The sequence below is a fragment of the Magnolia sinica genome, chromosome 13 (genome assembly GCF_029962835.1).
Source record: "Magnolia sinica isolate HGM2019 chromosome 13, MsV1, whole genome shotgun sequence".
In the NCBI taxonomy this organism is placed as follows: domain Eukaryota; kingdom Viridiplantae; phylum Streptophyta; class Magnoliopsida; order Magnoliales; family Magnoliaceae; genus Magnolia; species Magnolia sinica.
In genome coordinates this window covers 4,361,874-4,377,110 of record NC_080585.1, presented here as the reverse complement: position 1 = coordinate 4,377,110, position 15,237 = coordinate 4,361,874, and the positions used below count along the sequence as shown (strand labels likewise).

Below are 15,237 nucleotides of genomic sequence, written 5' to 3'. Positions count from 1 at the left end.
TGCTGGTTGGATTTTTCTTTCTTTCTTTCTTTCTTTTTGGTTACATTGGTCAGCATCATCGACTGTTGGATCAGATTTGTATCCGTTCGTTTTTGTGAAGAAAGAAAATGCAATAAAGAAGCATTTTTCTATACAACTTATGTGTTTTGATAATGAGGCTACATCTTGCATGGGAACTTCACATGTAACCCGGACAATGTACCAGTAACGTTTGTAGGGCAATCAAGCCATTCATACCATGAATATCATGTGGCAAAGAAACCAGGCTGGCATGGAGCTAAGGTACCTTGCAAGTCCACATGCAATTTAGGTGATCATTCTATAATTATTGACCAGCCAATTAATCCTGCTATAATGTAGCTCACAACGAATCAGACCCGTTGCTCGAATGCTCCAAACCTTTCGAGAAACCGGTTGGGATGAATTTAGAGTCGTCATTGGGATACCACTACCACCATGGAATGGGAACATGGCAGCTATTTCCAGTGGACATTCCTAAGACCCGCCTTGCCAATACATAAGAAGAAAACCTTGGAGAAAACAATGTCCGTCTGATCTGTGTTTGAAAGGTCGGGAACCCATTTTCGCTATTTCTTGGAATTGTGTCACTAGGAGGTGATAAGAGGATCGGTGGGATGCAAATGGACGGTCCGGGTCGTACCGTAGATGCACGGTGGTGGCCCACAAGAATCCAACCGCGGCTCTATTGCACGCCAGGGGAAACAGAGTTTCCTGTTTCGAAGAAGAGACTCGGTCAAACCGAGTTTGACCGGTTTGAGCGGTCCGGTGTGGCGCGGGAGTGCACCGCACAGTGCACTCTCACCTTATATGTGGGGTCCAATTTAACGTATATGAGAAATCTACGCCGTCCATCCGTTTTATCTCCACATTTAAGGTGTTGAGACGAAAAATGAATCACATCCATCTATCAGGCGGGCCTCAAACTAGGGATATGGGGGCCTGTTTGTCCCTTGGGCCACTTACATAGGGATCCAATGGATAAAATTTGACTTGTACGGTTAATTTATGGTCTTCAGATCATATACGAAATTTTGAGCTGAATGGATGGTGAGAACCCTGTGATCTTGCGTTCTGGACGTCTTTCAGGCCACTTGAGGTTCAGTTTCTTGATTTTCTTAGATCTCTGGCATGTAAATTCATTGATCTTGGTCCCCTGGGGTCTATCCCTTGCCTTGGTGAATTCTGAGTATTAAATACTTGTTTTTAATACCCTGTTTCAATCTAGGCTCATAAATGCACCTTGCATCATAAACACAATCAAAATAGGTCATTAAACAGCATCATGTTCATAAAATCAGGTAATAACTGGGGTCTAGTATGCAATATTTGACCCTCAACACAACCCTCAACCAGCATCTTGCTAGTCCCGAGCAAAGTATGCGAAAAATAAGTTGAGACTTACAGGACGATTTTTGTAAACTTGAGTGATTTATGAAAAACAATCCAGATCCTAGAATTCTAAGATTCATGAATGTTGGGCATTACTATCTCCTGGACTCGAGCGCACGGTAAATTCCATAGTCAAGTTCAAAGTATTAATCCATTAATTAGAAAAAATGCTAAACATTGAGTTCCATGGGTGTATAGTGTAGTCTCGACTTACCATCGTTAAGAGATCCAATTGTCAATTTTCATGATAACATTGATGATCCAAAGAGCATTCAGGACAACCAAAACCTAAACCAGAACTTGCCTTATAGTTGTTCTCTTCATTCTTTCAACTTTTGATTTTTCTATTGAGGGGGAGGGGAATCGAATCCACACCTATAGGGAGCAAACCTATGGTGAAGATCGATCGTACACCTAACCCTTTCCTGATTACAACTTTTTTTTTTCTTTCTATATTTTTCTTATTGAACATGATGGACAAATTTTCTAGGTTAGTTCCTTCCATGCTTAATGATTACCAAGTTACAATTCAATATCGAACTAAAACCTTAATGTGTAAGCGAGATGTGTCTTGTGAACTTATAACTCAATCAATGTTTAAAACTTTTAATCATGGATTAACAATTTGAACTTAACTGTGAAAGCTAACAAATAACTGAATCCATGAGTCATAAATTACCAACATCACTTATCCTTGTAATTCTAAATCCAAGATGACTGTCAAAATCACTTTGAATTCACAAGAAATTCTAGAAAAAATTTTGAAAAAATTTCACAAATTTCTGCTCAAGACCAAGAAAACACTGATTAGGAAACCTAATCTCCCACCCCAACCTAAAATCTACATTGTCATCAATGTAAAAAATATGTGAGCATACAATGCACATGGGACAACGAAAGTAAATAAAACATGATGGAAAGATAGTACCTGAATGAAGGAATCGAGAGAGATTTTTCCATAGAGATCTCATCTTGAGAGCGGGTCAGTATGAGAGTGAAACACGAAAGTCAACTATCCTAAAACAACGTATCAAGCAAACTAAGCTAACGGCATAAAACCGTCTATCTTAGAACAACATAAAGCAAACTATCCTAGTCCTATGAAAGCGATAAATCTACTTATACTTCCATCAGACTAGGAGATCAATTCTGGTAAACAGGATCAGTTAGAGGCATAGACATGTCTTCTGAATCAAATTTCTCGACAAATGATTTTAATCGATGTCTATTTACTTTAAACTCCTTGCCATTGTTGGGATCTCTTATCTCGACGACCCCATGAGGATAAGTGGTGACAACAATGTAAGGGTCGGTCCAACGAGATTGAAGCTTACCCGAAAAGAGATGTAGTCGAGAGTTATATAAAAGGACTTTCTGACCTTGCGTGAATGATTTTCACAGAATATGTTGATCACGAAACGCCTTCATCCTGTCCCTATAAATTCTCAAGTTCTCTTATGCGTTATTCCGAATTTCTTCAAGTTCATTCAATTGAAGTTTGCGTAGCGAGCCAGCGTTGTCCAGATTGAAATTCAAATTTTTGATTGCCCAGTACGCTTTATGTTCCAACTCCACAGGCAAGTGACAAGCCTTCCCATAGACAAGTCTAAAGGGAGACGTTCCAATAGGGGTTTTAAAAGCAGTATGGTACGCCCATAAGGCATCGGTCAATCGGGTTGACCAATCCTTACGATCAGGGTTAACCGTTTTCTCCAGGATATGTTTGATCTCTCTATTGAAAATTTCAGCTTGTCCACTTGTCTGTGGATGGTATGGGATGCTCACTTTATGAGAGATACCGTATTTCTTCATTAATCTCTCGAATGGTCTATTACAAAAGTGTGAGCCCACATCACTAATGATGGCTTGAGGCGTTCCGAACCGAGAAAGGATGTTCTCTTTTAAGAATTTAATGACTGTGTGATGGTCATTATTGCGGCACGGAATCGCTTCGACCCATTTAGTGACATAGTCTACCACGAGCAAAATATACAAATTTCCAAAGGATTGGGGGAATGGTCCCATGAAATCAATGCCCCAGCAATCAAATGCTTCTATGATAAGGATGTGATTCAAAGGCATCATATTTCGACGAGACAATACTCTCAATTTTTAACAATACTCATAAGCCTTGCAAAACTTATGAGTGTCCCTGAACATAGTAGGCTAATAAAAGCCACACTGCAGAATCTTGGCCGTGGTCTTTTTAGCAGAAAAGTGACCACCACAGGTTTGTGAGTGACAAAAGGAGATGATACTCTGATGCTCATCGTCTGACACACATCTCCTTAGGTTTTGGTCTGGATAATATTTAAACAAATATGGATCGTCCTAGAAAAAGTTGCGCACCTTGGTAAAGAATTTCTTCTTATCTTGTACAGTCCAATGTGTCGGTATGTAACCTGTGGCAAGATACTTAGTAATATCAGCGAATCAAGGTGAATGGGAGACTCTGAACAGTTGTTCATCAGGGAACATGTCATTGATATGGGTCGCCTCAAGGGAATCAGAGGTATTAAGGCGAGAAAGGTGATCGGCCACTACGTTCTCTACTTCCTTTTTATCTTTAATTTCTAAATCAAATTCTTAGAGTAGAAGGATCCATCTTATTAGGTGAGATTTAAAATCATTCTTAGAAAGAAGATACCTGAGTGCCGCATGATCTGTGTAGATAATGATCTTGAATTCGATCGGGTAAGACTTAAATTTGTCCAAGGCGAATACTACGGCTAAGAGTTCCTTTTCCGTAGTAGAGTAGTTCACTTGGGCAGGATTTAAAGTCATACTCGCGTAATAAATGACGTAAGGCCTCTTATCTTTTCTTTGACCTAGAACCGCTCCAAGAGCATAATCAGAAGCGTCGCACATAAGCTCAAAAGGAAGGCTCCAATCGGGTGGTTGCATGATAGGTGCAGTGGTTAACATGCCCTTAAACTTGGTAAAAGCTTCCTGACATTGCTCAGTCCACTCGTATGGTGCATCTTTTTAAAGTAGATTATATAAAAGATGAGAGAGGAGACTAAAGTCCTTTATGAATCATCTGTAAAACCCTGCGTGTCCTAAGAAAGATCGCATGTCTCTGATGTTCTTGGGTGGAGGTAGGTTAGAGATAAGATTAATTTTTACCTTATCTACCTCGATTCCCTTGTACGAGATGATATGCCCAAGGACAATTCCCTTTTGAACCATGAAATGACACTTCTCCCAATTAAGTACTAGATTCTTTTCTTCACATCTTTTCAGCATACATTTAAGACTCTTCAAGCACTCGTTGAAAGATGAACCGAAAACAGAGAAATCGTCCATGAAGACCTCTAGATATTTTCCCATCATGTCAGAAAAGATACTCATCATACATCACTGAAAGGTGGCATGGGCATTACATAACCCAAATGACATTCTTTTGTAGGCAAAGGTGTCGTAGGGACATGTAAATGTGGTCTTTTCTTGGTCCTCAGGGGCGATTTTAATCTGATTGTATCCCGAATACCCGTCAAGAAAACAATAATAGGAATGACCAGCTAGCCTTTCTAAGATTTGATAAATGAAGGGCAAAAGAAAGTGGTCCTTCCTCGTGAAGGTATTCAGCTTCCTGTAGTCAATGCACATTCTCCAACCAGTAGTAATTCTGGTTGGTACGAGTTCATTATTGGCATTGACTACGATGGTGATTCCAGACTTCTTAGGAACCACCTGAGTTGGACTTACCCATTGACTATCAGATATAGGGTATATGATACCTACATCCAATAGTTTCAGAACCTCGACCTTAACCACTTCTTTCATATTAGGATTGAGTCTACGTTGTGATTGCCATGAGGTTTTCACATTATCCTCAAGATATATGCAGTGAGTACAAATCGAGGGGTCGATTCCCTTGAGGTCCGCTATCATCCATCTCAAGGCTCCCTTATGCTTAATGAGAGTAGCTATGAGCATACTCTCCTGTTCTTCCTCCAGGTGGGCAGAGATCACCACCGGGTATGTCTCATCTTAACCTAAATAGACATATTTCAAATCAGAGGGCAAAGGTTTTAGGTTAAGCTTCGGTGGCTTGAGGTTAGACGGTAGAGACACTACATCGGTTTGGGGCAATTCTTCAAATTGTGACCTCCATTGGTTAACTTCAAGTACCGGCGCAGTATTAAGCAAGGCACACGTCTCCCTAATCATGTCATTATCCGAGTCATGGGAGTGGGCCAGGCACGTCACTAGAGGGTCAGAGGATAAGGTCAAAGGCGTTCTATCTTCCACGAAAGAATCAATCAGGTTAATGTCGTGGAAATCGTCATCATCCTCAGAATTTCTGCCGTTATTGAAAAAGATATTTGACTCTAATGTCATATTCCCAAAAGACATGCTCATAACTCCATTTCTGTAATTGATAATTGCGTTTAAAGTTGTAAAGAATGGGCGACCAAGAATGATGAGAATCTTTTTTTTAAAAAAAAAAAATTAAAAAAACCTCTTTGCTTTACTTCATATAAAAAAGGGTTGATTACAAAGCTGTACTTCGGGATGCCCAAGGGTCTCAAAAGTGACATTGGGCAGTCTATCCTGAGGAAAAAAAACCAACTATACATGAACACCCCTTCTTATGGCACCGATGCCAAAAGAGTCTAAAGTTACCCTACCTCTAACCCCCTGGGGAAGATCCTGTAAGGACGTGTAAAAACAACTGATTTGAGACCTACCCCCCTCCTTGGCCAGGCCATCGGCCGGGCCGTTGGCCTCTCTGAAAATATGAGACAGCTGAAAAGATTTGAGGCTAAGGATGTTATGGATGTGGCCAATCCAGTACTGCCATTTCCAACCTCCATTATAAGACCCATTAACAAGCTCCACCACCAGCTTGGAATCCGATTCGATCATCACTTGCCGAAGACCGAGATGGGCACAACAAGTAAGGCCCTCGAGAAGAGCCGAAAATTCTGGGAAATTATTGGTTCCATCCCCGTAACCATTTGAAAATGCAAAAAATCATGCTGCCGTCCGATCTTCTACAAATGCCGCCACCACCAGATGGACCTGGGTTACCCCGGGCCGCCCCATCAGCGTTAAGTTTAACCCAGGGGTTAACTGGTCTACCCCATGTAACGATAGAGGGCCGCAAGTTAGGGGGGCGAGATTCTAGAATGCCAAGGCAATTTAGAAGGAGCCTATTGGGCCATGATTTGGGAATGGATTGAGGCTTACCTTTGAAAGCCCAACTAAGCCACTACTTGATCCGAGCAAGGACTACCCCAATCACACTTTGAAAATCATCAAATCTCGTGCAATTTCTAGCTTTCCATATTTCTCACAAAAGAAAAATTGGTATTAGTCCCATGATCTAAAAGGTGGACTCCCGCTGATTAAGGCCGCCCCACCACTGGCTCAACCTGGCGAGAATGGGCTAATCTGAAGTGCCCAAAAAATCCAATAGGCCCTGAAAGTGGTTCCAGATGGAGATAATAAGCTGGCTAGAAGAGAAAACATTGTCCAACGACTCCAGGGAGGGGCGTTTACCAGTGAAAGCACAACAAATGTAAGCAGAGGCAAGGTTAACCCCCTTCTGTTGCACACGAGAGTCGACCGGGACAGCTCCTGCCAAAAGGCGCCAAATAAAAACTGAAATTTTTGGGGGAACCTGCTGATGCCAAACCCACCTGGACCAACGCCTGATTTCTGTTCTATTCCTGACCATCTCCCAAGCAGATTTGATAGAGAATTTGCCCGAGGAGGTGAAGGGCCAAATGCACTGGTCATCAGAGTCCGAGGTACAAAAGCGTCCCTGGAAAATGTGGTGGATGACCTCTTGAGGGAGGAGACTGAAGAATGAAGAAGGAGGCAAGGGGCCCTGAGGACCGATGACATCTCTCACCCTTTGATCAGAGAGGGCCATCGGGACAACCAAAGAAGCCGAATTGCGAAGCGGGCCAAGGCTGGTCCAGTCATCATCCCAGAGCATACAATCTCCTCTACCCACCAGCCAACGCACTTTGGCTTTGAGGAGCAGGAGATAGGAGTGGATCTTCTTAAAAATTAAAGATGCTACAGCAAGACGCCTGCCGATATCCTGTTGGAAGTTACTGGACAGCAGGTCTCCATACTTGGCATGCATGAAAGACGACCAAAGGCTGGTTCTGGGACCGAAGACAATGTTCCAGGCCATCTTGAGTCTCAACACAGCCATCATGTTGCTAGCCTCCTAATGCCCATCCTGCCTTTCTCCGAGGGAGCTGCAATAACCTTCCATTTCGTCCAATGCAATTTCTCCTTACTGTCGAACCATCCCCAAAAGAAATTGGCGAAGCATTTTTCCATCTCGGCCAAGGATTGAGCAGGGATAATCGTTGCTGCCATCGTATGCACTGGGATACTACCCAACACATGTTTAATCAAAGTAACCCGGCTTGCTTGTGAAAGGATCCTGACATTCCACCCATTAACACGCGACGCCAACTTATCAATCAACGGTTTGAAGGCAGCCTTAGTAACCCGGCCACTGATAATTGGCACCCCTAAATAAGCAGCACCCAGGCTCGCTTTCTTCATTTTTTTTGAAGGTGGTATCTGGGTTTTTCTTCTTCTTATTCTTTTTTCAAAACAATGTCCGCAAATGGGTACTAAAAATGTCTCTTCCCAAGGCTTTCACAAGTATTGTTCAAATATGGCAGCAACCGCTGAAGGCAGGAAGGAGATCAAGTGAAACATTCTGCGACAAATATCCTTGTTCTGCATCTTCCTCTCATCTCATTCCAAGTATGAGTCAACAATCTTTAACGTTTCAGCCCGAACAGATTCGCATTCTTTTATGGCGTCAGATATCAAATGAATGATCTTTGTCGCAGCTTGCGCCTTTGGAACTGCACGGTTTATTTTCGCGTTACGATCAAAATCTTTTATGGCTCCTCTTCTTTTAACTAGTTCACTCATTTCTCTGTCTGCCTCAAATTCTGGAGATATGAATCTCGTAATCTCATATCTAACAAATTTGTAGCCCCAGAAACCAACGGTTTCATTGACTTTAGTGATTGCAATTTTGTTAAGTGTAGTACTCTTCATTACTGCCTCATCGAAGGTACACTCGAGTACATTCTGACAAACCAGAGCATATAACATGTCGGCCAATACATCGACTGATTTATTGGTGACATTGGCATAAGAAGCCAAGTAGGGATCTATCATCTTAACACTACAGACCGCGTCAAATGAAACTCTTACGTAATCCTTTGTAATTGCAGTTTGATTAGGAAATGACATCAAATATTCACCAACACAATGAATAAATGATATATTATCGATTATCGGAATGAGAAAATAAAAGCCAGGAGGCAGAACTTTATGATATTTCCCCATTCTCTCTAGTATGAATACCATAAACTCAGGAACTTTAACTATGCTGTAGTTTATCAGCGGACTGATCTGCTTGATTAAGCTTGGGTGGATCGATGAGGATGAGAACGAATGCCGTAATGCTAGGAGATGGGGGAGAATCGTCGTCATTTCAGGGGTAGTCAGACTCTTTAAAAGATTTTTTTTATTTGAGAGGTAGAACCGCCCACTTTCTTCATATGCAGCTGAAGTTCAATGGACCGGACTCGCCCGTTCAGCAATTTGGACGAGCAGAAAAACATGCGCTTAGGGAGACTTATTATCTGGGCAGAAACGGACCGATATTCGGCCATGAATAAGTTGATTGCTGAGAGAGAAGAGGATGTAGCGTTGGCGAAGATCAATGTATCGTCGGCGTAGAGCAAGTCCATTTTCGGGCGTCTGAGTGCTTCCATTATTAACGGGTTCAATATCCAGGATGATGAAATCTATAGGGTAGTAGAATCTGTCAACCTGAACTAACACATCCTCAATTATCCCTCTTGGTATATGAATAGAACGATCAGCAAGTTATAATGTGGTTAAGGTGGTTTTCAATTCACCCAACCCAATCTGTTTACATACCGAGTAGGGAATCAGATTGACGTTCGCTCCTAAGTCAAGAAGTGCATGCACAATGCGGTAGTTACCGATCATATATGATATGGTTGGGCTACAGGATCCTTGTATTTTTGTGGCACGTCTTGCTTTAGGATGACACTCACTTTCTCAGTCAAGAAGATCTTCTTTTGAATACTCTGCCGTCTTTTGGTTGTGCATAGGTCTTTCAGAAATTTGACATATGAAGGTATTTTTTTCACGGCATCAAGTAGAGGAATGTTAACTTTTACTTCTTTCAACACTTCTAGAATATCCTGAGAGTTAGAGAGAAGTTTTTTGGAGCAACTAACTTCTCTACAAGTTCTGGTTCTAATTTTTGTGGGGCATCACTAGATCCATCATTATTGTCCTCTTTTGATTCTTGAGGCTTTTTGGGCCTAACCGGAAGGGTTTTATCAATAAACTTCCCACGCTGATCAGAAGCGCCCAAAATTTCATCAGTAAGGTCGCCCCACCACTGGCTCAACTTGGCGAGAATGGGCTGATCTGAAGCGCCCAAAAAATACACCAAGCCTTGGGAGTGGTTCCAGATGGAGACAACAAGCTGGCTAGAAGAGAAAACGTGGTCCAATGACTCCAAGGAGGGGCATTTACCAGCAAAAGCGCAACAAATGCAAGCAGAGGCAAGGTTAACGCCCTTCTCTTGCACACGAGAGTCGACCGGGATCGCTTCTGCCAAAAGGCACCAAATAAAAACTGAAAGTTTTGGGGAAACCTGCTGATGCCAAACTCACTTGGACCAACGCCTGATTTTTGTTCTATTCCTGATCACCTCCTAAGCGGATTTGACAAAGAATTCGCCCGAGGAGGTGAAGGGCCAAATGCACTGGTCATCAGAGTCCAAGGTGTAAAAGCCTCCCTGGAAAATGTGATGGATGACCTCCCGAGGGAGGAAACTGAAGAATGAAGGAGGCAAGGGGCCCTGAGGACCGATGACATCTCTCACCCTTTGATCAGAGAGGGTCATCGGGACAACTGAAGAAGCCGAATTGCGAAGCGGGCCAAGGCCGGACCAGTCATCATCCCAGAGCCTGCAATCTCCTCTACCCACCAGCCAACGCACCTTGGCTTTGAGGAGCGGGAGAAAGGAGTGGATCTTCTTACAAATTAGAGACGCCACAGTAAGACGCCTGCCGATATCCTGCTGGAAGTTACTGGACAGCAGGTCCCCATACTTGGCATGCATGAAAGACGACCAAAGGCTGGTTCTGGGACCGAAGACAATGTTCCATGCCATCTTGAGTCTCAACACAGCCATCATGTTGCTAAGCCTCCTAATGCCCATCCTGCCTTTCTCCGAGGGAGCTGCAATAACCTTCCATTTCGTCCAATGCAATTTCTTCTTACTGTCGAACCATCCCCAAAAGAAATTGGCGAAGCATTTTTCCATCTCGGCTAAGGATTGAGCAGGGATAATCGTTGCTGTCATCGTATGCATTGAGATACTACCCAACACTTGTTTAATCAAAGTAACCCGGCCTGCCTGGGAAATGATCCTATCATTCCACCCATTAACACACGACGCCAACTTATTAATCAACGGTTTGAAGGTAGCCTTAGTAACCCGACCACTGATAATGGACACCCCTAAATAAGCAACACCCGGGCCCGCTTTCTTCATTTTTTAAGGTGGTATCTGGATTTTTCTTCTTCTTATTCTTTTTTCAAAATAATGTCCCCAAATGGGTACCAAAAATATCTCTTCACAAGTTTTGCTCAAATATGGCAACAACTGCTAAAGGCAGGAAGGAGATCAAGTGAAACATTCTACGACAAATAGCCTTGTTCTATGTCTTCCTCTCATCTCGTTCCAAGTACGAGTCAGCGATCTTTAACGTTTCAGCCCGAACAGATTCGCATTCTTTTATGGCGTCAGATATCAAATGAATGATCTTTGTCGCAGCTTACGCCTTTGCAACTACACGCTTTATTTCTGCGTTATGATCAAAATCTTTTATGGCTCCTCTTCTTTTAGCTTGTTCACTCATTTCTCTGTCCGCCTCAAATTCTGGAGATATAAATCGCGTAATCTCATATCTAACAAATTGGTAGACCCAGAAACCAGCGGTTTCATTGACTTTAGTGATTGCATTTTTGTTGAGTGCGGTCCTCTTCATTACCGCCTCATCGAAGGTACACTCGAGTACATTCTGACAAACCAAAGTATATAACATGTCGGCCAACACATCGACCGATCTATTGGTGACATTGGCATAAGAAGCCAAGTAGGGATCTATCATCTTGACACTACAGACCGCGTCAAATGAAACTCTTACGTAATCCTTTATAATTGCAGTTTGATTAGGAAATGACATTAAATATTCACCAACACAATGAACAAATGATATATTGTCGATGATTGGAATGAGAAAATGAAAGCCAGGAGGCAGAATTTTATGGTATTTTTCCATTCTCTCTAGCATGAATACCCTACCCTTAGGAACTTTAACTATGCCGCTGTTCATCGGCGGATTGATCTGCTTGATTAAGATCGGGCGGATCGATAAGGACGAGAACGAACGCCGTAATGCTGGGAGATGGGAGAGAATCATCGCTATTTCAGGGGTAGTCAGACTTTTTAAAAGGGTTTTTTATTTGAGAGATAGAACCGCCCGCTTTCTTCATATGCAGCTGAAGTTCAATGGACTGGACCCGCCCGTTCGGCAGTTTGGACGAGCAGAAAATATGCTCTTAGGGGACTTATTATTTGGGTGGAAACGGACTGATATTCGGACAGGAATAAGTTGATTGCTGAGAGAGAAGAGGATGTAGTGTTGGCGAATATCAATGTATCGTCCGCGTAGAGCAAGTCCGTTTCCAAGCGTCTGAGTGCTTCCATTATTATTGGGTTCAGTATCCAGGATGATGAAATCTACAGGTAGTAGAATCTGTCAACCTGAACTAACACATCCTCAATTATCCCTCTTGGTATATGAACAGAACAATCAACGAGTTGTATTATGGTTAAGGTGGTTTTCAATTCACCCAACCCTAGCTGTTTGTATACCGAGTAGGGAATCAGATTGACACTCACTCCTAAGTCAAGAAGTGCGTGCCCAATGCGGTAGTTACCGATCATATATGATATGGTTGGGCTACCAGGATCGTGGCATGTCTTGCTTTAGGATGACACTCACTTTTTCAGTCAAGAAGATCTTCTTTTGAATACTCTGCCGTCTTTTAGTCATGCATAGGTCTTTCAGAAATTTGGCATATGAATGTATTTTTTTTCACGGCATCAAGTAGAGGAATGTTAACTTTTACTTCTTTTAACACTTCTAAAATATCCTGAGAGTTAGAGAGAGGTTTTGGTGCAACCAATCGTTGGAGAAATGGAGCAACTGGCTTCTCTAGAAGTTCCAGTTCTAATTTTTGTGGGGCATTACTAGATCCATCATTATTGTCCTCTTTTGATTCTTAAGGCTTTTTGGGCATAACCGGAAGGGTTTTATCAATAATCTTCCCACGTTGATCAGAAGCGCCCGAAAAATCGTCGGTAAGGCCACCCCACCACTGGCTCAACCTGGCAAGAATGGGCTAATCTGACATGCCCGAAAAATCCATCAGGCCCTGGAAGTAGCTCAAGATGGAGACAACAAGCTGGCTATAAGAAAAAACGTGATCCAACGACTCCAGGGAGGGGTGTTTACTAGCGAAAGCGCAGCAAACGCAAGCAGAGGTAAGGTTAACCCCCTTCTGTTGCACACGATAGTCGACCGGGATCGTTCTTGCCAAAAGGCACCAACTAAAAACTAAAATTTTTGGAGGAACCTGTTGATGCCAGACCCACCTGGACCAACGCCTGATTTCTGTTCTATTCTTGATCACCTCCTAAGTGAATTTGACAGAGAATTCGCCTAAGGAGGTGAAGGGCCAAATGCACTGGTCATCAGAGTCTGAGGTGGAAAAGCCTCCTTGGAAAATGTGGTGGATAACCTCCTGAGGGAGGAAACTGATGAATGAAGGAGGTAAGGGGCCCTAAGGACCGATGACATCTCTCACCCTTTGATCAGAGAGGGCCATCGGGACAACTGAAGAAGCAGAATTGCGAAGCGGGCCAAGGCCAGTCTAGTCATCATCCCAGAGCCTGCAATCTCCTCTCCCACCAGCCAACACACCTTGGCTTTAAGGAGCGGGAGAAAGGAGTGGATCTTCTTAAAAATTAGACACGCCACAGCAAGACGCTTGCCGATATCCTGCTGGAAGTTACTGGACAACAGGTCCCCATACTTGGCATGCATGAAAGATGACCAAAGGCTGGTTCTGGGACCGAAGACAATGTTCCAGGCCATCTTGAGTCTCAACGCAGCCATCATGTCGCTAAGCCTCCTGATGCCCATCCCGCCTTCCTTCGAGGGAGCTACAATAAGCTTCAATTTGGTCCAATGCAATTTCTTCTTAGTGTCGAACCATCCCCAAAAGAAATTGGCGAAGCATTTTTCCATCTCGGCCAAGGATTATGTAAGTGCTATAGTTTATATCCCTGTCTGTTGTCAAATTTGTGGTGCCAAAATCACTGTTATGTTATATATAACTTGCATAAGTGAAGCTCACTCAAGGATCAACATTCATAAACAAGCAAAGCTCACAAGACAAGACTCAAGCTGCAAGAAGAGTACAAGGCAGTTGGTAAAGAACTCAAGACCCTTTCAAGATTGAGCTACATGAAGATTTCAAGATTGATCTACATCAAGACTTCAAGGCTCATACTTCAAGGTCACTTGTTCCTAATGTTTCAATGTCCATACTTCATGATTGAGGTTTGACTGACCATAGGTTGACCTTAGAAGTAGGTCATTTCGGATACATAAACCGAATGTTTATTTTACATGTGATTGGTCTGTTCTTCGACTAGTCCTAGGCCTTCTTTGACTAGTCCTAGACTTACTTCGACCAGTCTAAGAAATTTCTCGATCTGTCATGAGTTTGTTACAAATTCCGGATGAAATCTGTTAGGCTTTGACTAGTCCAGGAATCTGTTCGACCAGTCGTAGGAACAGTGTCGACTGCATCTACGACCAGTCGAACATCTTCTACTCGAATTCCAGCGAAGCTTTTTAGGACCTACGACCAGTCGAAGGAGAGCTACGACCAGTCGTAGAACGGTCAGAGCATATCCCGCCGGATTTTTCAAATATCTGTTGTTGCTTCGACTAGTCGAAGAGCACTCTAGACCAGTCGAAGACCCGATCTTCTCACCTATAAATAGTGCACGAATCTCAGAAGAAATCATCAATTTAATTAATTCATTCAAGCCAATCTTCGTCGAACTTCTGAGAGATAATTCTGTGCTCCATCTAAGCTAAGTGTTCTTTTTTAATATTCTCTTTCCTTAGCTTTATTTAATTGATTTTGTTTCTGCTATTCCAATCTGATTTGATAAGAGGAATTGTTATTCCCTTTCTTTGGAATCAAAATCAATTAAGGCAAGCCCTATTAGGTTTAATTTAAAATCTATTAGAATTAGAACCATTGTAATTGAGTACTGGACATTGAACTTGGACATTCAATCATCTACTCTAATTTGGTTCTACCGGGCTGTTACAACGAAGGAGATATTCAGGTATTTTACATTTAATTGTAAATTTCTTTCTATTTTGGTTTCTTTCAAGATTTGCCAGAAAAATCTTGTTGTATTGGTTTTCTGAGGAGAGCCAGGAAAACTCAGAAGTGGGGTTTTTTTAATTGTGTAAGCCCACAGACAAAGACACAATTGTAAAGGTTTTGGGTGAACCTGGGAAAACCTATTTTTAGTGAACGCTAATATCCCCTGTGTGAGGATATTAGGAGTGGAGTAGCATTTTGTGTGGCTGTTGTATAACAGTTGGTGAACACACAGGCGAACCACTA

General features: G+C 42.5%; 1 protein-coding gene across 1 annotated transcript; it reads right to left on the bottom strand.

Moving 5' to 3' along the window:
* Nucleotides 1-11,291: 11,291 nt before the first annotated feature.
* LOC131223974 (uncharacterized) lies at nt 11,292-11,939 on the bottom strand. The gene has a single exon (XM_058219569.1). It carries the CDS (start codon nt 11,937-11,939, stop codon nt 11,292-11,294), a length of 648 nt encoding a protein of 215 aa, XP_058075552.1.
* Nucleotides 11,940-15,237: the final 3,298 nt, after the last annotated feature.

What these genes read in the sequence shown, in the direction of transcription:
- LOC131223974 (XM_058219569.1), bottom strand. Translation starts at nt 11,939, where the DNA reads ATGATTCTCTCCCATCTCCCAGCATTACGGCGTTCGTTCTCGTCCTTA.